The sequence below is a fragment of the Larimichthys crocea genome, chromosome XVIII (assembly GCF_000972845.2).
Source record: "Larimichthys crocea isolate SSNF chromosome XVIII, L_crocea_2.0, whole genome shotgun sequence".
NCBI classification, from domain to species: domain Eukaryota; kingdom Metazoa; phylum Chordata; class Actinopteri; family Sciaenidae; genus Larimichthys; species Larimichthys crocea.
Window position 1 is genome coordinate 11,296,238 of NC_040028.1, and position 24,427 is coordinate 11,320,664.

The 24,427-nt window shown below is 41.1% G+C and overlaps 2 protein-coding genes across 6 annotated transcripts; one reads left to right on the plus strand and one right to left on the minus strand.

Moving 5' to 3' along the window:
* Positions 1 to 237: 237 nt before the first annotated feature.
* On the plus strand, positions 238 to 13,843 carry smarcal1 (SWI/SNF related, matrix associated, actin dependent regulator of chromatin, subfamily a-like 1). 2 transcript variants are annotated; one of them, XM_027290977.1, is made up of 18 exons: positions 238 to 344; positions 2,625 to 3,346; positions 3,437 to 3,803; positions 4,546 to 4,596; positions 4,708 to 4,968; positions 5,062 to 5,112; positions 5,216 to 5,399; positions 5,633 to 5,783; positions 7,159 to 7,320; positions 7,424 to 7,489; positions 8,352 to 8,492; positions 9,207 to 9,425; positions 10,334 to 10,404; positions 10,542 to 10,644; positions 11,225 to 11,407; positions 12,969 to 13,069; positions 13,277 to 13,373; positions 13,539 to 13,843. In XM_027290977.1, the coding sequence occupies exons 2-18, from the start codon at positions 3,014 to 3,016 to the stop codon at positions 13,731 to 13,733; spliced, it is 2,736 nt and encodes a 911-aa protein (XP_027146778.1). In that variant the 5' UTR covers positions 238 to 344; positions 2,625 to 3,013; the 3' UTR covers positions 13,734 to 13,843. The 2 variants fall into 2 exon arrangements, with proteins under 2 accessions (XP_027146778.1, XP_010729269.3); XM_010730967.3 differs by lacking the exon at positions 238 to 344 and having other exon boundaries at positions 2,560 to 3,346.
* Positions 13,844 to 13,868: 25 nt separating this feature from the next.
* nme9 (NME/NM23 family member 9) lies at positions 13,869 to 22,948 on the minus strand. 4 transcript variants are annotated; one of them, XM_019270592.2, is made up of 17 exons: positions 22,736 to 22,948; positions 22,572 to 22,629; positions 22,214 to 22,317; positions 22,028 to 22,099; positions 21,427 to 21,543; positions 20,374 to 20,458; positions 20,161 to 20,243; positions 19,967 to 20,059; positions 19,240 to 19,394; positions 18,739 to 18,935; positions 18,168 to 18,312; positions 17,981 to 18,088; positions 17,331 to 17,482; positions 17,083 to 17,227; positions 15,956 to 16,230; positions 15,673 to 15,765; positions 13,871 to 14,383 (listed from the first exon to the last, which is right to left on the minus strand). In XM_019270592.2, exons 1-17 carry the CDS (start codon positions 22,766 to 22,768, stop codon positions 14,313 to 14,315), a joined length of 1,986 nt encoding a protein of 661 aa, XP_019126137.2. In that variant the 5' UTR covers positions 22,769 to 22,948; the 3' UTR covers positions 13,871 to 14,312. The 4 variants fall into 4 exon arrangements, with proteins under 4 accessions (XP_027146779.1, XP_019126137.2, XP_019126138.2 ...); XM_019270593.2 differs by lacking the exon at positions 22,736 to 22,948 and having other exon boundaries at positions 22,240 to 22,317; positions 22,572 to 22,586; XM_027290978.1 differs by lacking the exons at positions 22,572 to 22,629; positions 22,736 to 22,948 and having other exon boundaries at positions 13,869 to 14,383; positions 22,054 to 22,099; positions 22,214 to 22,274.
* Positions 22,949 to 24,427: the final 1,479 nt, after the last annotated feature.

The window sequence follows — 24,427 nt, forward strand, 5'->3', positions numbered from 1 at the left end:
TTGGAGACATTTGATAAATAAAAAGGAGAAAAATTAATTCAGGGGAAGCTGCACAGAAAAAACAGACATAGGGGAGAGCAATTAAGTGGCTAGACAGAGCAGTTGTGCCTTGATTGAATAATTGAAATGAACACACCTGTGGCTGGACTGACTCAGCCAGCAGAAACATGTGTCTTTTTTTTTGTTCTCTTCTTCCAGAATTTATGTAAGACTGTGTGGCCATGGGGTGAGCATTTAATGGATCGCTAACAGTGAACTGACACTTTAAACTTGTAGCTCTCTCTCCTGCTGGTTTTCTATTCCGCAAGATAATTGCCAGTGATTGCTCTCACATTGCATCTCAGGTTAGTGATTAAATAGCTATTGAAAATAAGCCAACCAAGATAGCTGATCATTTTAGGCTTACAGAAATACATACACATAAACTATAATTATAAGAAGAAGTATTCAGATTATTGACTTAAGTGAAATTAGGTAAGTCCTAAGTCGAGGTACAAAAGTATTACCAGCAAAATGTCCTTACAGTATTGAAGTTAAAGTACTCGTTGTGCTGTGCCCCTTATATTTATTTAACCAGAAAAGTTCCCATTGAGATTAAAAACCTCTTCTCAAGGGATAAGAAAATACAAGGAAACCAGACAGTACAAGGCCATAAATTCAACAGTATCAGTTAAAGTAACAACACACCCCTATGATTCTGTCTCCAGGTCTATCAATATGGATTTAAAAGCATTCAAAGAAATTAGATTTTTTTTTGTTTGTTTAAAAACGTTCTGTAAAACAGTCTGAGGGCGCAGAGTACTCCCCGATCTCTGTATGAACATTTGGTGCAGACAACATGTAAAATTCTCTTGATCGCAACCCAAGAATCGCCTTGTATATGAATATACACACTGCGGGTTGCCAGCCTGCCCAAGCATAAAGCTCACAGTGTTGAGTCAGGGCTTTACGGTTAGTAATGAATCTGAGGGAGGCATGGTAAGCTGTGTCAATCATATGCAATGCCTGAGCATGGGAATGCATGTACAAAAGATCCCCAAAATCAAATATAGGTAAAAATGTTGCAGCAACAAGTCTCTGTCTCACATTAAAAGAGAAACACAGCTTGTTTCTGAAATGGAAACTTAATTTAAGCCTCAGTTTTTGAACCAACGACTGCATATGTGGCTTAAAAGAATGGTTATTTATAGGAGTTAACCCTTTCAATGACTTTTCCTTCAAGAGTGGATATTCTGTGGTCTACTCTTGGCATTAGAAAACAACATGCACTTGGTTTCAGTTGAGACAAGGTTTCCTGTACAACACTGAAAGCACGTTGCGAATGGTCATGGTCATAATGTATTATTAATGGCCTGCTAGGATGGTCAGACACTGTATGGCTGTAAGATTTGGCTTTTTTTGGTTGACATAACGAAGCATTTGAACCTCTAAGGACATAACAGCTGGTGTTAAATGTGACACAAAATATTCCTTTCTGAATGATTTTGTGAAAGAGAAGAGAAAAGAGTGATACGTTTTAAACTTAAACGCTAACAGACTTTGCATGACTCACAACAAGGCATGTTTAAAATGAACATGAGGTTAAGATTTGTATCAACTTCATGTAAGTTTAACGTGTTGCATAGTTTATTCTTTGTTATCTGACTCCAGATGTCAAAGAAAGGCAGAATTGTTTTTTTTTGGTTTGTTCACGCCTTAACGGCTTAGATTTGGTTACATTGCCATTAAAAAATGGCTCAGTCCATAGAGACTTGGTTTGGTTCAAGTCCAGCATGGACCCAAAATATGGAAGGTGGACTGGTAGCTGGAGAGGTGCCAGTTCACCTCTTGGGCACTGCTGAGGTGCCCTTGAGCAAGGCACCAAACCCCCCCAATTGCTCGCAGGGTGCCGGTCTGGCTGGCTGACCATCACTCCACCATCTCTCTCCCCACATTTGCATGTCTATGAACCTTGTAGTTGTACTATATGTGTGTTTGGGGTTGAAAATGCATGTAAGAAAATTGAGTGAAAAAAGAATTTCCCTGTTGAGGAGATTAATAAAGTATATCTTCTTCTTTTTAATTACAGAACAGTGCATTTGTATGTAACTTTTACTGGTATTATTATTATTATTATTATTATTATTATTTAATGTTATTATTGGCTTCCATGCAAGTTTTCACATTGTCAAATCTGGCCCTCTTTAATAATATAAAATAATAATAATATATAATAATAAAATAATAATAATAAATAATAATACATTTTTACTTCATAGGCGCCTTTCTGTCACCTAAGGACACCTTACAATAAATAAGAGTAGAGAGCAAATAACAAAAACAAACAAAAACAAACCATAAAAGTGTACCAAATTACAAAAATACAACATTAAAATACTAATAATTAAAAAGAAGTTTGGACACACCTGCTCTACAGAGTCTTTCAAGTGTCAATTACACCACTAGATGCAACTAAATCCTTCACACTGAACCTTTAATCTCTATAAGAAAGATGTATGCATGTAAGCAGTTACCTTATTATTATTATTGATAAATCCTTTGTTTACTTTCCCCAAAAACAACAACATAAGCTGTAAATACTTTGTATCGATCATATTGACGCTAAACTTTTTTGTGTCACTAAGCAACCGCCACCTGCACGTGCCTGCTTGTTTGTCTACGTCACTTCCTGCGCGGCAGAGCAGCCTCGCAGCTTGTCAACTCACCGCAGCTCCGTGTGCTTCCGTTTGTACAAACTTTCAGGCTCTTTCGTCGCCTTTAGCTCACACCTCTCGGACGGATGAAAGCTCACACGTGTCCAGCACCACTTTGACGCTTTCAATTGTATTTCTGTCGCTAAGTTGCGCCATTTTCCCGCGCACGCTAGCGACGTTAGCCGCTATCGATAGCAGGGGTGAGGGAAAGCTGCAGCTGCGAGTTTGCAAACTTTCAGTCTCACTGTGAGAGAGCACTAATGGATCAGCTCCGAGTGTGAATTTGTGAATGACTGAAGTAGCTGCAAAGTTTTGTGATCATGTCTAATCAGCTGACCGCGGAGCAACAGCGAAAGATTGAGGAGAACAGACGGAAAGCTTTGGAGAGAAGAGCCCAAAGACTTGCACAGAGCAGCAGCAGCAGTACTTCAGTGCAGGTACAGCCCCCTAAACACAATGCAAACCCAGACACTGCCACCCTCACTCATCACAGAGACATACCCACCTCCGCTCCTGTGCCTAAAAGGTTTGCTCCACCCTTCAAGAAAGACTCACAGAGCCTCCACAACCAAAACCAAGACCCCAATCAGGAGCGCTTATTTGGCTGCAAAGTCAACCAGAGCACTCTGTGTAACTCTGCTGCTTCGAGACCGGTGAGATTCGTGCTGTAACATTCAATCATTTACAGGCTGGAGGAGAAATAACTTTCCTAATCCCTTCTGCTGTGTTTTTTTTTCTTGCAGATACAAATCATTGACCCCCTTCCTCAAACGAGAAATCAACCAGTGAGCAGCCCTGTCTTGTCCAGCTTTGGCGTGAAGCCGGCTCATCCCAAACCAGACCTCACCTCCACCTCCAGCTCCACCTCCAGCTCCAGCTCCAGCTCCAGCAGCTCTGGCGGCGCAGTTGGCTCGTTCTACAAGCAAAATACTAAACCTGTGGCACAGCTTCCCTCAAACTCATCAACGTTGAATGCTGTACCTGCAAAAAAGCCTGCCATCTCTGCAAGAGGGAAATGTGTAGCTCACGCAGAGGGCCGCTTTAGAGTAGAAGTGGGCTACCATGTGGAGCTTATTGCAGTTTTTAAATCCATCCCCTCAAAGAGCTATGGTAAGTATCTGCCAGAGCAAATATACGGTTTGTCTTGATGCTCGAGTGCATTTCTACACCCCCTTGGGGAAGACCATTACAAATACATTTTAAACTAGTGGAAACACAGGGATGCATATTCAATATATATGTGTATGTATATAAATACAAATCAGCAACTGAGCTGGAATTTAAACACAGTGTTCAGGACAGACCACAAAAACTCAAGCTGATTGTATTATTTCATGTACACACCTCATACCAAAATAAACATTTAGCTGACGCTTTTATCCAAAAAGCGACTTACAGGGAGAAATTTGGGGTTCAGTATCTTGCCCAAGGACACTTCGACATGCAGACTGGAGGAGCTGGGGATCGATCCACAGATCATTGATTAGTGGACGACCCGCTCTACCTCCTGAGCCACTGCAGTACGTTCAGTAATCCTCTGTTCGACTACATAGCTGTTGCACCATCCTGTGTCAAATAGGTCTGCGTATCAAACTTCAATAGTTTCATAATCATACCCAGCCTCAGTGCCACAATGCATCTGTGCACACAATCGGGAAAATCTGCAAGGCCAAACCAAAAAATGAATGACTGAAATGACGACAACAAAAGCAATATGAAGTGTTATCCTCTGGCTAAAGTTCCTCTGTAGAAGAAGCCAGGTGCACACATCCTTCATCCTAACCAGTCTTCTGTGCCACGTGTTGGTTTTTTTTTTGTATGTTCTTAATCTCAATATTTTCTTTTGCTTTAGACCCTGCCACAAAGATGTGGAACTTCAGTCTGGAGGACTATCGACAGCTAAGTATGAACATGAAGGACGCGCACTCCTCCTCGCCGAAATTAAAAGCATCATGCTGTATTCATCTTTTTTTTTTGGGCTGCTGCATCTCTCCTCTCTTCTTTCTTTGTACAGTGGAGCAAGCAGCTGGTATTGCCTCTGTGTCTTTGAGGCCTCTGGAGGGAATGGACGCGATAGACGTCGCAGCAGCCACCAGTGCAGCCCGTGACGGCGTGGCACTGGGGGCGCTGCTGAAGCTTTGTAATGGCTGGCAAAAACCTGGAGCCGTTCTCCAGGGCCAGTGCGTCCTGGTGTCTCAGACAAAGTTTGAGGTCGACGTCGGTTACCATGTCGATGTCATTGCAGCTTTCAAGCAGATGCCGACAAAGAATTATGGTAACAGTCAAATTATGCAATTAAATATCCTTTTCGGTCATGTTTGCAGTTTACAGCGTCTGATAAAGGATTTTTTGTGTGTGTGTTTGGCAGACATGAAAACAAGAAAGTGGAGCTTTTCACTTGAGGATTACAAGAGACTCAGTGAGTACTAGTTTTTGCTTTATTTAGCTGGTTTATCTCTGTGCTCCTGTTTGTCTCTGTTATGTTTGCCATCTTGTCTGACCGTGCTGTGTTCCATACCCAGTGGATCTCCTCAGTGGGATAGCAGCAGTGGAGGTGGAGCCTCTGCCCAGGGCAATAATCCAGGCTTTCTCTGCCAGGTTTGACGGGACCGAAGCCAGGTCTTTAGACGTCCCTGAGGCAGACCTCTCCAGCATCGACCACTCGCTCACCCGCAGCCTCATGCCCTTCCAGAGGGAAGGAGTCAAGTAGGTGCCTTTGAACAGCCATTAGTGCTCTCTCTGCATGGTGTAGCCAATAACTCAATACCAGGACAACTATTCATCTATAATGTTGTGCAAAAGAAGAGATCCTTCTAATAATAAGTCAACATTTCTGTGCCATTCCTCTGTGGTCTAAACTTTAGGTTTAAACAGTGTGACCTCCACTCACTTTTTTTATGCTGCAGTTTTTGTTTTAGCATTTCTTTGTCTCCTTGTAGTTTTGCAGTGTCTAAACAAGGCCGCCTCCTCCTAGCTGATGACATGGGCCTGGGAAAGACGGTGCAGGCCATCTGCATAGCAGCCTATTACAGGAATGAATGGCCCTTGCTGGTGGTCGCTCCCTCCTCTGTGCGATTCACCTGGGCTGAGGTAAAAAAACAAAACAAAAACAAAGATCCAGCAGAGCGCTTTTGTTCAAGAAAAACAGCTCATTATTTAGTTACGTGTTAGTTTATCACTTTGTTTCCACTTGATAGTGTCTTTATCGGTCTGCATTAAGTTCCCATTGCACCCTCTTAAGAATGCTCTTCTACTCTTTCTTGACAAAAACTCTGTCCTACACATTATAATGCTGGTTTCTGCTTAAAGCTTTCTGCATTTGTGCAATGTTAATACCGCTCCCCAAGGACTGCTTGCACTCTGTTAGGTACTTTATCTTCACTAGGGGAGATGGCAGAGTTAAATGTCATGCTTCCATTTCTTTGTCCCGTGGGTGCAAGTGATAATTTGAGTCGTGAAGCGCTGATTTATGATGGAGATGCTATAGGTTATTTATTCTGCTTTTTTGTTGAATCCTGTTATTTGTAAAGGTCTGATGGGAAACTTGTCCTATACTTTTTTTTATTTTTATCACTTTGCATATTATTTTAGGTGATCTGTTGGGACTCCACATGTGCGAGAAAGAGGAAGGGGGATAAGCAACAAAGGTCACGTTGATGTAGAACTTATATGGCACGCGTCTGAGATCACTAGGCCCCCATGACGTCCCCACACTTAGCAATCACTGAAATGTTAGTGCCTCTTTGTCCCCATTTTCCTCCTACAATTTCAATGCTCTAATTTCAGAGTTTATCTCAGATGTCTCTCTTTTTTTTTTCTCAGTGGGTGTCTCATGTTCTGTTGCATCTATTCTCTGCTTAACTCGCAGCAGCATTACCAGGCTGCACCAACGGCGCGTTTTCAGAAGAGCTTTACTCTGGCCTTCTGTCTATTGACAAGACAAGACAGTCTGTTCCTCTAAATAGATCTCTTGGATCAAACTCTTCCTCAAAGTCTCCCAATCAGGAGTTGGAATCGCAGAGGAGAGTTTAGTCGCAGGATGTCGTCCCCCATTAAAGGACACTTACTTTGTCTGGCTTGGCTCTTATCTGTGCCCGTTAGCCTTGTGCATTTGGCCAGATCTACTGCAAAACATGGGAGCTATAACTTAGTGAGTTTAAGCCAGGTTGACAGGCGAATGGAGAGCAAGTAAGTGAACTGTCAGAAGCATTTGGGCCACAGTGGACATTATTTTAAACCAAATGATTGGTTGTTTCTAAATGAAAACTCTAATTAGTAGTTAGAATGAATTATAAGTGATTAGTAACATTCAAACCAGCTATTAGTCACAGAATGATCATTTGATGTTTCTTCCTGACATATTCGCAGCTGTAGGGCAACTGCACGGTCTGAAAACGACACTGTTAGTTCGTTAACTTTTGTTCCACTCTGCATCTCTGACCCATGTAAGTTTCTTTGATTGCAGGCCTTCAGACGCTGGCTCCCCTCCCTGAGTCCTGACAGCATCAACGTGGTGGTGAAAGCCAAAGACAACCTGCGGTCTGGTTTGGTCAACGTCGTCAGCTACGACCTCCTGAGCAGGATGGACAAGCAGCAGTCAGGAAAACCCTTCAGTGTTCTCATCATGGTTAGAAATGGCTGCTTTCTTAATCACGTCAGCCAATTGAGTCATTAATTCTACTTTTTATCACTGTATTCCACAAACAATGTGATCTTGTCATTCTGTGCAGGATGAGTCTCACTTTTTGAAGAACATGAAGACTGCGCGTTGTAAAGCAGCGTTGCCTCTGCTGAAGGTGCTTCTTCTTCTCTCTTCTGATTAATGTTTCATCTGGATTAATAATTTCAGTATCATACATCAAAAGGGTTATATTTTTACTTGTTAGTGGTGGTACTTGGCTCTCAGCGGGATGTCTTAAAAATATCCAGAGCAGCAGATCAAAGAAAACCTGGAAAGGTTTTCTTTTGCAGTCCTTTAGGTCACAAATCAGATTTTGAGGTTGTTCCAGGTTTTTGCATGAAAAATGATCCAGATAATTCATTAAACTTCCTGGAACAAGTCCAAGATTTGCATAGAATTGGCTGTCAGATAGACCTCGAGCCAGCTGAGCAATTGATTAGATTTTCACAGCAAACCAGATCTGGGATTTCTTCCATTATTATTTTTAGCGTTAACTAACAAAGCCTGAGTCTTAGGCAGTAGATCTTTTTTTTCACAGCCGACATTTTGACTTGTCATAACAGAAAAGGCACAGGTGAGACAGATTTCATTAACACTGGCTCAGTTCCATCAATTGTTCCAGAGAGCCAGCGTGCATAATGCCAGGATTGTGGTGGTGGTGGTGCTGGTGGTGGTGAGAATAGATCAGTATTGGCAGACGGGTACCTCCTCTGAGGGCCTAATATTTCAATCTGTGAACACTGCACATTAATTTCTTAAGACGGCTGTTGCACGACGGAAATGTCCAAATATGCTAAATAACCATTTCATACCTACGCGATATGATTTGCACTAACACTGTCTTCACTGCGTCACTGCTTCAGAGCAACATCGTTGTTTTGTACATGAATATTTGCCGACTTTTGGCTGGGCATGGTCTGCTTTGACACCTTGACTCACCCCAGTTCTCTGATCTCCGTTGTTTTTCCCATCCTCAGGCAGCGAAGAGAGTGATTCTTCTATCTGGGACCCCTGCCATGTCCAGACCCTCTGAGCTCTACACCCAGATTCTGGCTGTCAAACCCACACTCTTCCCTCGCTTCCATGAGTTTGGGATGCGCTACTGCGATGCCAAACAGGTAGCTCATGTCTTAAGAGAACGCCTTGTCTGCTCAAGTGTGAGCTTAATGCTGTGGAGCTGTTATTGGCTAGGACACCTCTGATAACATAGCAAATTATTTATCCGCCTCAGTTACTTGTATTGCGGATCTTTGAAAGAAGTATCCAGTGTGTATGAAAACAATGTAGATCTGCTCATAACAATATGATTATAAAAAAGACTATAATGTGCCCTTTAAAGCCTGTGACCAGTGTGTACGTTGACTGAGAGGGTTTTTAGGTTTTTATTTAATCTCCTTTTGTTGCTTTACTCATTCCACTTAATCTCTTTGATTAATTACAGTGGGTTCAAGTAGGGAACCCGCTACATGATTTAAAGGCCAATTACATCCTTAATTTGGTCGTGATGACTCATTTTGAAGATTGTGGAGATTTTGCACTCCTCTGTAAAAATTTGGCTTTATCGCCATGGAATTTGCATAACATGTTTTTTTTTTTGTTTTTTTTTGGAAGACTGATAGAGACTCAGACCAACTGGAGCAGTCACTGCTGTGACAGATGTTTTATTCTTATGAATGAAAGTGAGCTTTTCAGTCTAGTTACTCTCTTGGCTTGACTTGCATCAAAGCCAATCCTGGTGCATTAGTATCAAAGTTACCTGATTTCTTTTATCTCTCCGTGTCTCATTCCCACCGTCCTCTCCTCTGTATCCTCTCTGTCCCCCTCCTCCCTAGTTGACTTGGGGTTGGGACTACTCAGGCTCATCTAACCTCGGGGAGCTGAAGCTGTTGCTGGAGGAGTGTCTGATGTTGCGCCGCCTCAAGTCCGACGTCCTCTCCCAGCTCCCTGCGAAACAACGCAAGGTTGTCACAATAACCATAGATGGCGTCAACACCCGCACAAAAGCTGCTCTGTCAGCTGCAGCCAAGCAGCTAGCCAAAGGAAAGAGCAATGTAAGTTACAAACGCTTCCTATAGTCCCAGAAAGAAGTTTTTGAAATATAAATGAGAATACTGTCTCTCTGGATATTTGCAATATTCCTGTCTTGGGAATTAATGCAAAATGAATCAATCTTTGCGTTATTTGCTGAATTTTCTAAACATTTCTCCAAAAAAAGTCCAATTGGAAGAAAAAACGCATTATATGAAAAGAAAAAAAAGCTACAAATTCAGCCAACTGCATCACAGTTATACTTCAGAAAACAAACATTGTGAAATTGTGTAAAAGCTTAAGCGTAAGATTTGTGGGACTGATAGATTCCATGAAAGTTTATTTATAATCCATCGCTACCAGATCATTTTTAAACATTAATACTGGCTGAAAAAATACAAATATGGAACTTTTTGATCTGAATTATTCAATAGACAAACAAAAGACAGATCTGTGATGATAAACAAATCAAGTGTAGTCCATAAAAACACAGAACCTGGTCATTGTACAATAAATGCTGAGTAATCTCAGCATTTATATCAATCAAAAAGATTTGATATTTCAGATCAGCTATATAAATCTGATAGTGATATACAGTGTTTTTAAATAGGTTTGTTGTATATCAACAAGTTCTCTTATTTTATTATTTATTTTATTTTATTTTATTACTTTGGAAATGAGGTAAACCCAACATAAAAGGTGTATTAGTTCTGTCCTCTCCACACGAAGACGCGCACGCAAGTGCTTTTAAAGTGAGCCAGACGACCAAGCTAAATGTTAAGTTCTTACACACTCTGGTGGAAGTGAGTTGCTGAGCTTGATTGTTCATAATTGCGCTGCTCCTCAGAGCAATGTCAGCCCTTATCAAAGCATCTTCAGTAAAATCTAGTGTCAGTTCTTATCTTACGCTGTTCCTTATCTCTTTTTTCAGAAAAAGGAAGAGAAGGAAGCCCTCCTCGTTTTTTATAACCACACAGCAGAAGCCAAGCTGCAAGCCATTATGTAAGTACAGACTCTCTAATTAATGGGGGGGATCAGTAAGTCGAATCGGCTTAAATTTTGATGAGAACTGAGATTAAAATGTAAAATGAATTGGGATTGAACTGGATTCGAGATAACTTTGTTTCTGTCACTGCCAGGGAGTACATCACAGACATGCTGGAGGGCGGGAGGGAGAAGTTTCTAGTGTTCGCCCATCACAAGTTAGTCCTGGATCACATCATCACCGAACTGGGAAAAAAGGTGAGCAAGATGTACAATTACAACGCTGCACACAGGCCGTAGGTGCAAATGAACATAATCTTCATATAAAAGAGTGCATTTGACTTTTTTCACTAGAACGGCTCTTTGGTGGGCGATAAAGTCACCTCTGCGGTCATTTCTCATCAGTGTCTGGAGGGAGCAAGTGTGGGCAGCGCTGAGCGTATTTAAACTTAGTACTATGACTGTATGACTTCTCATTATTGTGAGTCTTTATTTAGTAGTTATTAGTTGTGTTGAAAATGGCCCAGCAATTCGGATTTTGGAGGGCGGCACAGTTAGGACCACCGCCTCACAGCAAGAAGGTTCCAGGTTTGAATCCCCCAGCCCGGCTGAGGCCTTTTCTGTATCGAGTTTCCCCCGTGTCTGCGTGACTTCTCTCCCGGTACTCCAGCTTCCTCCCACAGTCCAAAGACATGCGCTTAATAGGTGACTTGAAATTGCCCGTAGGTGTGAATGTGAGTGTGAATTGTTGTCTGTCTCCATGTGTCGGCCCTGTGATGAGGGTGAACTACTGAAAATAGATGAATGATTTAGAATTTTTGTTTAATGTCTTCCACAGAATGTTACTTTCATCCGTATTGACGGAGCCACTCCATCAGCTGAACGACAGCTGCTGTGTGACAAGTTCCAGTACTCGACCCAGACCTGTGTGGCTGTACTGTCTATCACTGCAGCTAATATGGGTCTCACCTTACACTCTGCTGACCTGGTGGTGTTTGCTGAACTTTTTTGGAACCCCGGGGTAAGCTATTGAAAGTTATCACTACAAGTAACTGTGTGCTCGAAGTGACCATTAGTTAGAAGCATAGTATTTTTGGACTTCAATTCCAGCTTCTTCTTTTTTTTGCTCACTTTTGGACTTCAGGCCCACATATTTACAAGATGACACCCAGTCAAACTTTGTAGGCAGCTGTTTCCAGCAAAAACACTCTGGTAAACCCATTTTAATATACGTGGCAACACCAAACACAGAGGATTACAGAGTGACTGATAAAGAGGAAGTAAAACAAACATCTAGCCGTCAAGAGGAGGTATTTTTCTCTGGACTTGGAGGTGACCCAAAAAGTGATTCAGTAACAGTGAATCAGACTTCACTGCAAATTAATGCAACGTTTGCTTTGGGTCCTATTTCACTAACATTTGAACTATTACGTCTTTATTGCCTGGTTATATGGTGTATTTTATTTGTATTCATCAGTGCGTTTTGATGTTTATCTGCCCTCTAGTGGCCAACATCAAGGCTGCGCACTTGCAGCGTCTGCCCCGTGTGAGGTTTGATATATTGTGGAATAAGTTCATCTCTGCTAGAAGAAAGGAATTGCAAGAAGTAGGGAGGATAGCGCTGTCCTTATTCATACGTGTAAATTGGAACAGAATTTGACTTTTTAATGGAAGACATTCCCCTCCATTTGTCAGGGAGACGCCCATTTTATGTGGGAAATAACTCAACCATATGTGAGTCAGAGGAGGCTGTGCACACTCCCACACCCTCTTCATGCCAACAGTGGAGTTAGAAGTGAAAAAGATGTCACTTGGATGACAGTACAGAAAAACAGAGCACTGTAAAATGGAGGAGTACCAGCACTAAATTCATTATGAACTGATTCTTGTACTCAACTCGACCTCCATCTCGTGCCAATGACTACAGCTTTCCTGAATCTTAATAGTGCTTTAATTTCAGCTGTTGGCAGCTGATTCACGGGCCTGAATAATGACTTTAAAGGGCCAGCGTGTACCCTCTGGTCTAAGGCAGCTGCAAAACATACAAAAAATAAAAAAGACCTTATTTATCTAGAGCCGGTGTGTCGCAAAGAGAGGTGCAGGGTCGCAAAGGAGACAAAAGCATCACGCTGGCCAGGGGGTGTGCAGAAAACAGGTTGACTTTTATTCAGTCACCAAATCAAAATAGAGCTGTGGAAGAGAGTAGTAGTAGTATTGCTGTAATAATTTTCGGATAATTTCTTTGATTTGCTTGTACCAACAAATGCATATTAAATTCTGCAATATACAAACAAAAATACTGTATAATCAAAAATAAATGAAGTGTACAACATGCATTATTTATCGTAATTAACTGGGATTTCACACATGCAGTCATCCAATAAAAATGATACCCACCTACTCATAGATCCCATAAAATGGTGCCTATTATTGTCATTTTGTAAATGGAGCCTTGTAATCTTACACCCTGGACCTTTTTAAATGTTATTGATATTTTTGAGCTATAGCTGAATGAAGGCAGGAAACATTTGGTTATACTACAAAACTTCAAATAGTGCTATGCTTTTTTTTTTCTCCTGCAGGTTCTCATTCAGGCAGAGGACAGGGTGCACCGTATTGGACAAACCAGTAATGTGAACATTCACTACCTGGTTGCCAAGGGAACTGCTGATGATCACCTGTGGTATGTGTCGATCAGTGGGCAGTACGACCCAATTACACCGATAATCAAACTGTGTCCTCCTGTATTCATCAGTTTTCCACTACTGTCTGCTACAGAGACAAAAGCCAAACAGTAATGGGTCACGTAAATGTGTGTTGTGTGAAATGCATACAGTGAATTAAATTGTATCTGCTCCGTTATAATAATTTATCTCGTGTATTGATTCAGGCCAATGATTCAGGAGAAAATGAACGTCTTGGAGCAAGTGGGTCTGTCTGAGTCAAACCTCTCAGACAATGCCCTGAACGCCAGCTTCCATTCTAAGGTAAAGATCGTGTCTGTATATAAATATGTTATGTATAATCCTGTTTGCAATTTTTAAAATAGCATTCCCGCATTTATGTAGATGAAACATATTTATGAGGCTACCCAGAGCTTGTCTTGTCTGTAAATTCAGTGATGAATCAGAATTTTTTTTGGCTTTGTTAAGGACCCTAAGCAGAGGAGCATCATGGAGATGTTCCAGAGGTCTTTCACTGAGGATGACGACATAGATGAAGCCATTTTACTGGAGGCTGCAGATGACTGGGAGGACACCCCGCCTGAAAACCGCTCTGCTGAACACCACGGCATGGTCAGACAAAGCCCCAGCAAAAAGAGCATCAAAGACTTTTTTGGCAGATGACGCCATGTTGATGAAATTTCATCACTTTATTCTTAATTTTCAACATATCATGACTGATAAAAATGTATTTTAATAGAAAATAAATAAATGTTTGACTCAAGGTTTTAAAACCCTTCTGAAATTGTGACATGACTGGTTACTATGGTTACAGGAAATAATGTTCAGATTATCCGGTTTTACCTGGGAAAGAAAAAAAAATAAATCTCCCAATCGATCCACCAGCAAGCATCATTTTTATTCTCAACATTCAAACAGTCAGAGCTAGTTAGAGTGAGCTGTCCTTCATTATTAAGCTTAAAAACTTCAAACGTCAATACTAAGGAAAAATATCCGGTCCTAATCACTCTTATTTGTATTGTTACAGCATGATAGCAGTTACCGTTGATCAAGACTATTTATTGTTGGCAATCCATGCTTTGACCCGTCTACAAGTACTCTCTTTATCTGGAACATGTGGTCACTTTGCTATCGACCCGTCATTTACACGTCTATAGGATGTGTAGGATCAGACAGAAATGGTGTTTTCTTCCCCATAATGTTACAAAATAACATAAGAAACTACAAAGTGTGGTGATTGATTCAGTTTGAGTGCTCTGGATCAGCGTCTCCTCCTGTTTGTGGACTGCAAGGATTCGAATTATGTGGGTCACCTGTAAAGTAAGAGCGGAAAATTAGCTCAAGTCTTCTGACAACCGCGCATTAATGAATTCCCTATGGAGCGAGATCCTGCAACTGCTATCAGATAGTAATTTCGCATTGTTTAAATTCATCAGCCACGGGACTCAATTTGTCACCTAAATCTATTAATACTTCAACAAAATAGGATCACGAATGTCCTCCACAGCCACAATGATTTACTTCACTCTCTTAACAATGGGACTGTGAGAGCAGTTTACATTTCCATTCCAGCTGCTGTTAGCGACATTAAGATCAATGGTGTCATTTGTCTCCGAATCAGAAGAAGTACCTCTTCTTGCTAATGGAAGCAATCTGAATTGTCAGTATTAAGAGACGTATCTACTTGCTAGCTGCACTCAATTCTGAGGACGTAGTGCAGTGATTGCTGTGTCCCAATTCTCAAGGATCTTCTAAAAGATGCAGAAGGTCTTGCTGTATGTGCACCCACCCCCTCCATATAAAAATTCTGGCCTCACAAAGACCAAAAGCAGATTTAATTTTAAAAGCCTATCATTGCCTCAACCAGCTGAGAAACTTTAAAAATCTGAGGAAACACTGGTGGAAAGATATAATCATATCTACATAATTAAAGTCTGTGTAAAAAGCAAGATTTCTTTCAAAATACATGAAATATGTTGAAAAATAGTTGCTGAAAACATGTGAAAATACTTTATACAATATATTACTGAAGTGTGGAGTTAGAGGTTAAAACAGTTTTTCACCAATTTTCAGTCCAGGATTTTGTGGGGCGGTCCTAAAAGGTGGCTCGATGACACGCTGAGGCCACCCTGAACATACCCTTGCTCATTTTTACCTGATTTTGACACCTAATTTCATAAACCTGTCGATATCTTAATGCGATATAATATAAGTTTTATTTCTTTAACATTCAAATTTGGCTGTGTGGTTAATAACACTTTCTTCTTTGGTCTGACAAACTCAGAACATCATGTCATGTCATGTCCGGTGATTAATAACATTTCCAGCTGGGGAGTTTATGCCACTCTTTTTTTAAATTGGTCTTATTAATGTGATATATTTACCTGTGACCAGTGACTAATGTATGAGGAGGAGGTCTGTGTTCAAACTGACTTATACACAATAGACTGTGGTGTAAAGATATATACTGCTTTAGGCAGGGGCAGGCCTTTACCAGGCCATTACGATGTATTCATTGTATAAATCCAGAATTTCAAGAAGTCAGCCCTTGAACTATGGCAGCTAACATCAGTGGAAATATTTCTTTTTACTCGTAGCATACCTTCATCTTGTTGGTGATAGTTATTGGCAATGCTTTCAGTTGGAGACCCAGAGAATCCTGCTATTTCATCCGCAGAACAGTCTTGCTCTTTTGCTGAAAGAAATCGATCTATATTTCAAACTCGGAGAATAGAGCGTTTTTGTCATTTCTACCATAAAAATATGTCTGAAGAAATATTGTTTCTAGCAGGTATAGGGTATAAAAATGAACAAAAACAATAACAAGCGTCAGAACATAATCGTTATTTATATGGAAATGAGTGTCACACATATCATATGATCACCTGAAATGGTCATGTCAGTCTCTGTACCACTGGTATCTCTTCCAATGGTCTCTGCATCGGAAGAGATATCACCGAAGATAAAACTGATCTTCTCCTCCGCATGCTGCTCATTGGAGGAGCCGTGGACCGAGTTCTGGAGGATGTCGGAAGCAAAGCGGGCCCTCAGAGAGTTTGGGCATGTGGCCTTGGCTTGCTCTGGGTCTGTGGGTCCCATCATGGCCCTCCACTCCTCCACTGCATTCTCCTTGGTGAGGATGAGCATCATGCAGGGCCCGCTGAAACGAGCAAGCACATAATCTTCATACAACACAGAGAATTTTGTGTTATTTAAATGTCACTTAAATGGCAATTAAATTGTCAAGAGCCACAACGGGACACTTTCTTTTAAGGCAATAAGTAGCTTTTGACTGCACTTTCCCAGCATGCTTTGATTTGGTGACTTGCAGGTAAAATCGTGTCTAGGCGTCTGTTAAAACTGGTTTGAATTTGGGTTTTTTTAGATGAAAAATGTTAAATGTAACAGCATTTCAAACACATTTCAACATGTAGCTAAGACCTACTTTACACAGAAATGTAATGCTCTGTTGAAACAATATGATATGTGATATATCTAAAATAGATTTTGACCTAAATATCTGGATGAGTATCGATCTGTAAATGACTTGTGATACATGTCTGACCACATTTAACAGATGAAACAGGCTTCAAGCTGTCATCCAGAGGGAAGCTAAGTTAGTCTTTAAATATATTGTAAGAGATGAAGTGTTACTTTAGCCAATAAAACATTAAAACAGCCAATTAAGACAAAACCTGAGCTGTTACTGAGGGATAGTGTAAGTAAAGGTAGCTTCTCAGGCTGCACCCATCTCTCTTCCCACTGTCCGAGTCAGTTATATAACAACCATGTGAGGAGACGAATCGGAGCGGAAGATAACTAAAATCTAGAAGTGCAGTGGAACAAAGAAAGAAACTGAGATGGACTTTTCCAGCCACTTGCCCGAGGCTGCCTTGATTCTAAGCTGCTAAGATTACTATTAACGGTGCTGTTAAAACTTGCAGCGGCAACAGGAATTAGGGCAGGTCTGCTGTGGTCACTTTCTCCTTCGGCTGTCCAGGGATAGACTAACCGACACATGAATTCCACCAGCTGGCTGAAGAAAGGCTTCTCTCTGTGCTCTTTGTAAAACTCCTCAGCCATCTCCCTAGACAGTACCATCTCCTTTAGCTGCGTTACAGAGAAACCGCTGCCACTGATCTCCTCCAAAATCCTCTCTGTTAGAGTGAACAGAAATCATCAGTGATCATTGTCTGTGCACATCTATTTGAAACACGAGTAAATGAGATGTTTCTATTGCTCTAAAAGATCAGACAGGACCTCTGTGTTCCTCCATGGCGTCAGGTTTGATCACTGCCAGTGTTTGCTGTTTAGGGAAGAAGAAGTTGATCTCTCGTTCCGCCTCTTTGTGGCTTGCACTGCCATGCAGCTGGTTGATGGGCTCATTCTCCACAGCAAACCGGGCCCTTAGACTGTGTGATGAGGGATGCAGAATTCAGCATTAGACTGCCGTCTATCTAACTGCTAATATTTAAGTCCCTGGGAGTTATTTCAAGGCTCACGCTGTCTCGTCTGCTTCTACTTCAGCTAGTGATTTCCCACATATTTTAAGGCTGCCTTCCAAGAAATGCCAGAAACTGATGTGACTGTGAACATGGTGCATTGCAGCTGGAATGAGACTACAACAGAACTTTATCTTGTGACTGAACTACTGTCAGAAAAGTTACTGTTATCTGGTTGTATTCCTGTGTAGACTGGAGACTGTCAGTGCCAAATGGTGCACGCTTTAATCACACATGTGCATAATGACCTGCAAAAGCTGACAAGGTTAGTCTAGAAATACAGAGTTCTTTCTAACAAGCTGTCAGATGGACTGAGCAGTGAAGACTCTGCTGCTTTTCTATCAGTAATTATGCCAGTGACTTGTCTGGACTCATTTAATTGTGTAATTTTTATAGAAACACACTCACCACTCAGGACTCTCCTCTTTGGCTTTATTGACATCAGAAGGACCAAGGATGTTTTTCCAGTGCTGGACAGCCCCTGTTCTGGCTAGAGCCAAAGCTAGCACTGGCCCACTGTGAATATACACATGTTAAATGCACATCTACAGTAAAACACTGCTCTTACGGTGTTTTTTGAGCGTTTGTAAGTCACCTGGTCATGCTCCGGAGCAGTGCTGGAAAGTAATCCATCTCGACATGCTGGAAGTAAAACTGTCTGACTTGCTCCTCTGTCAACATCACCTCTCTTTGGAGAGCTAAAGTGAAGCCTGACTCGTGGATTTGAGCCAGAATCTTTTCTGTGGAACCACAGACATAAAATGTAAACTCAATTTTCAGTTTATTACGAGCTCCTAGCAAACACAGCCTGATAAAGCAGCTCTGCAATATCGATATGATTCAACTGTATGATCATTTTGGAGTATGCAGTTTGAGGCGCTGTTGATCTGTATCGCATTATCCAGAGAGGTGTTTCTGTAATGTAGCTTTTCTTTATTGGGATAGGGGTGAACAAATAAAAAGAAACACCTGTCAGTTCAGTGCAATACAATTCAACAGCACCACAAACTGCAGCCTCCAAAGTGACCACACAGGTGATTCAACATCATCATCTTTGCTGAAGGAGTCAAGAAGCAACCCCACTATGTCAATATGAACCACCTTTGTGTCCTATCTGTATTCACACACGTGTGTGCTTGTGCTTGTGCATTTGGCACGGGCTCTACCTCTGTTCTCTCTGGCAATATCAGGCCGGATAAGAGCCAGTGTCCTCTCCACACGCTCTTCCTCCCCATCCTGCTCCGTTACCGAGGCCGTCCTAAAGTTAGGGAAGAAGAAGGCGAGCTCCCTGCTGGCCTGGTCGATGTCCTCACTGCCGTGCACTGCGTTGAACAGTGTCTGTGTGCCGTATTGTGCCCGCAAGCTGCAGGAAGCCAGGGGGGAGAAAGGAGAGGAGAGCAGATGGTTGCCCGGCTGGTGCTCAACATAGACAGAAGCATAATGTTTGGGTGTGTCTGATAGAGCAGGCGAGAATGTGCTGTTCATTCGCTTTCCCAGACTTGAGCCTGAGATTGTTTCACACTACTGCAATCAACAGTGCATGATTAAGTGTCTATGCTACGAAGAAATTTCTTACCAAGACAGAGGAATGATCTTATTGTACCGTATGCTACAGTTTTAATGCTATTGTTGATGTTTTCCCCACTGTTTTTCTAAATGTGGCTAACCTTTCTGGCTTTTCTCTCCTGGCTTCTTCTATGTCTGCTGGGCCAATGAACTCACGCCATGCTGGTACAACGTTGGCTGAGCCCTCAACCTGAGAGAGCACCAGGACATGGGACGGACCACTGGACATGAACTGCACCAAGTCCTCAAAGCAAGCCTACAAACCAACATTACACACACAGACACATACAAAAACAAGAGCATAAGCTGTAATAATTACAGAAGTTATTGTGATAACTCCGTAAACTGCCTCTTGATCAGGCCTTACATTTACAAAGTGAGAAAGAGAGAAAAAAATAGTATGAGTTCATTCTTTAAAGACAGATACAATAAATATGTTACTAGATTCATTTCATGGGTATTACTGCTTCCACCGGCCACCTTTTCTCACATATTTTGTATTTCTGAATCTGTAATCATTCAGTCTCATCACAAACAGCATGATAAGCACAAAAAAACCTGCTTACACAGCAGATCTATTTTGAGCCTTGTGCTGAAATGCAGATGGAAGTGTGATGTATTGCAAACTAATTGAAATGATTTTTGCACCGGTCGTGACTGCTCTCACATTAGGATGTTGACTCAGAGTTGAAATTGCTCAGGCCAACCTCACAAATATACACTGAACTGATCAGCAGTTTGACTCGTATGCCAGTCTCTGCAGCGAGACATAATATATGTGATATATGTGTGCTGTTATAATATTATTCTATTATGTTCTCATCATACCTCTGCTGCTTTGTGCTGGTAAAAATCTCGAGCCTCTGTCTCAGTCAGCGTGCGTTCCTCGTGAGCCAGGATCTCAAACCCAGCGTCTTGAATCTAGCCAGGGGAGTATTGTTGAGATAATGAGCTAATGTCAGTAGGAAGGCTTGAGACAATCTTTTCTACTCAGAAGGTGAACGGTGCTAGTCTCTGTGTACCTTCATAATGATCTCATTTGCCTTGCCGTGAGCAACAGCATCTGGTTTGATGATAGCAACTGTGTAGTATTTACTCGCAGGAACTACAGGAGAAAAGAGCAGCTCGAGTTATGACCAGAAACAAAATGGTAACAACAATCGTAATGGTAATGCAGCAATGGCAATGACAATAAAGCAATGACCATGACTGTAATTATATTGTTTCCACAGTACCAATTATGCTTTCTTCATTTTCTGCCTTCTGAGATGTCTCCTCCTCATCTTTCTTCTCATCATTCACCAGACCGTCATCTTTAACCTGAAACACAACAAAACCAAATGAAAACACCCAGTCCCAAAACATCAGTGTCTTATTGAATGTATAATTATTTGGTCTATAAATTGCCAGAAAATTGTGAATAATGGCCACCCAAGACACTCAAGGTGATATCTACTGTACAAATCGCTTGTTTTCTCTAACCAACAGTCTCAAATCCAATTATATTAGTATACTATCAAATACGACAAAGAAAAGCAGCAAATGCTCACAGTGGAGTAGCTGAAAAGGTCATTTTTTAAACTGAAAAAGAAAATATGGCATCCCTTTACACATTATAGACTTCTTAAAGAAAGAAAATGGACTCTTACTAAGTAACGTACACTGATTTATGTGCCCTGATTGCCTGTACAGTCTATTTGAATGACAGTGACAATGTATAATTTGTCTTATTTTATGGTGCTTGGTGCATTGGGGTAGGTGGGGATTTGTTGTGTTTCGAGCTGTATTTGACAGATACAGCTGAAGAATGACAGGAAAGTGGGGAGAGAGAGAGGAAAGGGCCACAGGCCGGAGTCAAACCCTTTTTTTTTTTGTTTACACAGGATATTTTGGGTTTTTTTATATTTTACTTGCTGACTAATTTTCTACCCACTGAATAATTGATGAATTGACTGAGATTCAGGCTCCTGGTATTGTGCATGCTGGCTCACTGTCTGTTTTACTTGGACATTTGAATACAACATGGCCATTGTTAATGTTATTAGCAGACACCTGTGCTAGCAGTGATACTAATTAAGGTCCGGTCAGACAGAGTCAGGGTGATGCTGTGGTGCATGTTGGTTCACTGGAAAGGCTCTGCAGCAATGAACAGAACAGAGCCTTAATAAGTATTACTGGAAACACCTGCGTTGACCCTACTGTTTCATATCAAAATGACTGCTGTGAAAAAGGTGTATTGTTTCAGCTCTAGTACTGTCTAACTGTGTATTTGAATGTGTGTGTCTTACCACTTTGCGTTCACCACTTTGCTCCAGGACAGACTTCTCCTTGGCCAGCTCCTCTACAATCATCTTCTGAAGAAGAGGAGCGTTGGCGCCTCGCAGCACAGCCACCAGCTCCCCGCCCTGTTCATTCAACATAAAGACTCTTTTTTAAAGGTTTTGAACCTTTATTGGATAGTAGCAGCTAAAGAGAGACAGGAAAGTGGTTAGAGAGAGGGAGGGTATGACATGCAGCAAAGAGCTGCAGGTTGGATTTAAATCCTGGGCCACTGCGGCAAGGACTGAGCCTTCGCCCATGGGGTGCACACTCTACCAGGTGAGCTAACCAGCACCACATAAAGACCCTTACAGTGTTTTTAAAAAAGAACTATTTTAAAGTGTAAACTTTATTAACTAATTTCAGTTAATTAATAATAAATAAGCAGTGTCACACAGTGGAGCTTTGACTGCAGCAATCCTATATAAACAAACCAGCGAGGATGCAAAAACCCAGAGAGATGATGATGCCTCATATATGCTGAATCATGAACGCAAATATTTGCTGTACACACACAGAGTTATGTACACGCACACACACACACACACACACACACACACACACACTCACCCCATAGAAAAGAAAGGTGGGCTCACATTTCCCTCGGTACTTCTCCAGAGCATCAATACTGTCTGCCTCGGCCTGTAACACACACACACACACACACACACACACATATACAAGTCCGGGGCTGCTCTCTCAAAATTGTTGGATTCAATTTAAATTATTCACATTTTAAAGTCACTCGGGGCTTACTGTGGCAAAATGTAATAGGTCATCACCCAGTTCATTCTTTATTTTTCGTAGGAGGCTAACCACAGCTCGACAGGGACCACACCACTGCTGGTACACGTCCACAACTGGAGAGAGACAGTGTGTGTGTGTGTGTGTGTGTGTGTGTGTGTGTGTGTGTGTGTGTGTGTGTGAGAGAGAGAGAGAGATTGGTGCAAACATTCAATCTGCAGTTATCCAAATGAACACGGTGGGGCAGCAGCATACAATAAATCACAATGACGACAACAGAGTTCATCACACACAGTTTGTTTGTACTGACCGGATGATTAAAGTTGTGATGCTAAAAAAACAGCTCAAACATATAATTATTTGGCATTACCTGTTAAACCTTTGGTTGAAAGCATCTCCTCCCACTGCTCTTGGTTTGTGACAGACGCCTTGGACACGAAAAAAAACGAATTAATTAATATAATATAATATAATTTATAAAGGTAGCTTTGAAAACATGGAGAGGAGGCAAGATGAAAACTCTGGTGTCCCAACCTGAAGAGTTGCTTCTTTCTTCTTGCCTGCCATCACTACGTCGAAATTAAACAGGTCTATGTATTAAATGACTATCAGCATGGATAAGGTCAAGTTTAATTTGTTTTTAAAAGTTTAATTAACGAGCTAATATGCTAACAGGTTAGCGCCAAACTGAAACTGCTCGCGCTTGTTTGGCTCCCGGGTTGCTAGGCAACGGCGCCTTCCGCCTTATCCGGTGCCAACCGTCGCGCGCTGGGTGGGGGGGGGGGGGGGGGGGGGTATCATCTGATGAGAGCACTTCACAACAATAAAGATATTAAATTAATTAGCCCGTGTTGTCACTATTAATCAATGTCCCAGCAGGTCCTATGTATGTTATTGTTGCTAGGCAGTTAGATCACTTTAGTGGGGACGTGCCACAGTTCTTATAGCCCACTCTCTCCTTCAACTGGATCTCTGTTCAATACTGTTCTCTGTTATTATAATCTATTCATTTATTTTCCACCGTGAGCTATACTTGAGAAAATCCTCGGGGCTTCTAAGCAATATATTATTCAAAGATTATGCTCTCAAGTCTGTGCAGTGTTATTGTTAGAAAAAAACAGAGGGTGCAGACAACTGCTCAGTCTGATATCAGGAGTACTAAAGTGCATTATTTTTCATTTTGATTGGATGATTTTACTTATTTTATAAGGGGAATCCACATAGTTCCAATCAGCACCATTTTAATTCAAATCTGATGTCAGTTGTGATGTGTCTAAATAAAGCCTGTGTTTTTTTAATTGACTTTTGATTGTCCCTTTAATTACTCATGGATATCTAATGCTATACAGAAATACATGAAAGTAAGTTTTCAGGGGATTTCAGAAAAAGTGGAAATACCACTCGCACATGCTACTCAGATATACTCAAAGTATCAAGTATTTAATATGCATTCTACTGGGTAGTTTGATCTGTAACAATGCATCATTGTAAACTGATCATTCGCATGTCAAATTTGAGAAGTACCTATAGCTGCCACCCCAAACCATCCAACAGTAACAAACCACACATAATTGTTATCTACACATAGTTAAGGAGGAATAAAATAAATTGAAACTGCAATACAACATAACACACCTGCCTCTAAATTAAAAAAGAACTGCAATATACGATGTCATGAAAATATGTAATTGATCTGAGCAAGATAAGAAAATGATGATGCACAACAAGAATGAGTGTAATGTGTATCTACTGTAAGTCAGTTGTTCTCAAACTTTTTCTAGCATGTACCATTCAAGAGGCCATAACTCCATAACTGAAATATAGTTCTTTTAACATTTATTCACCAGCTATAGTTACTATGCGAATGATCAGTTTATAAAATGTGATGCATTGTTACAGATTAAACTACCCAAAATAATGCATATTAAATATGTGATACTTGTATTGTATGTAATTATGGTATTTTAACTTTAACTGATTCCCCTGAAAACTTACTTTCAAATATTTTTGTATAGCATTAAATATCCATGAATAATAAAGGGACAATTAAAGTTTTACAGCTCACAACTGCCATCAGATTTTCATTCAAATGGTGTTAAATCATGATTGTAAATGTGTGGCCTTGCCTTCTAAAATAACTAAAATTGTTCGAGCTTTTGCAGAAAATTGTGCTCATGGATCCCGTGGCTCATAATAAGAGGCTGATGGAGAAAATAGATTTCCATA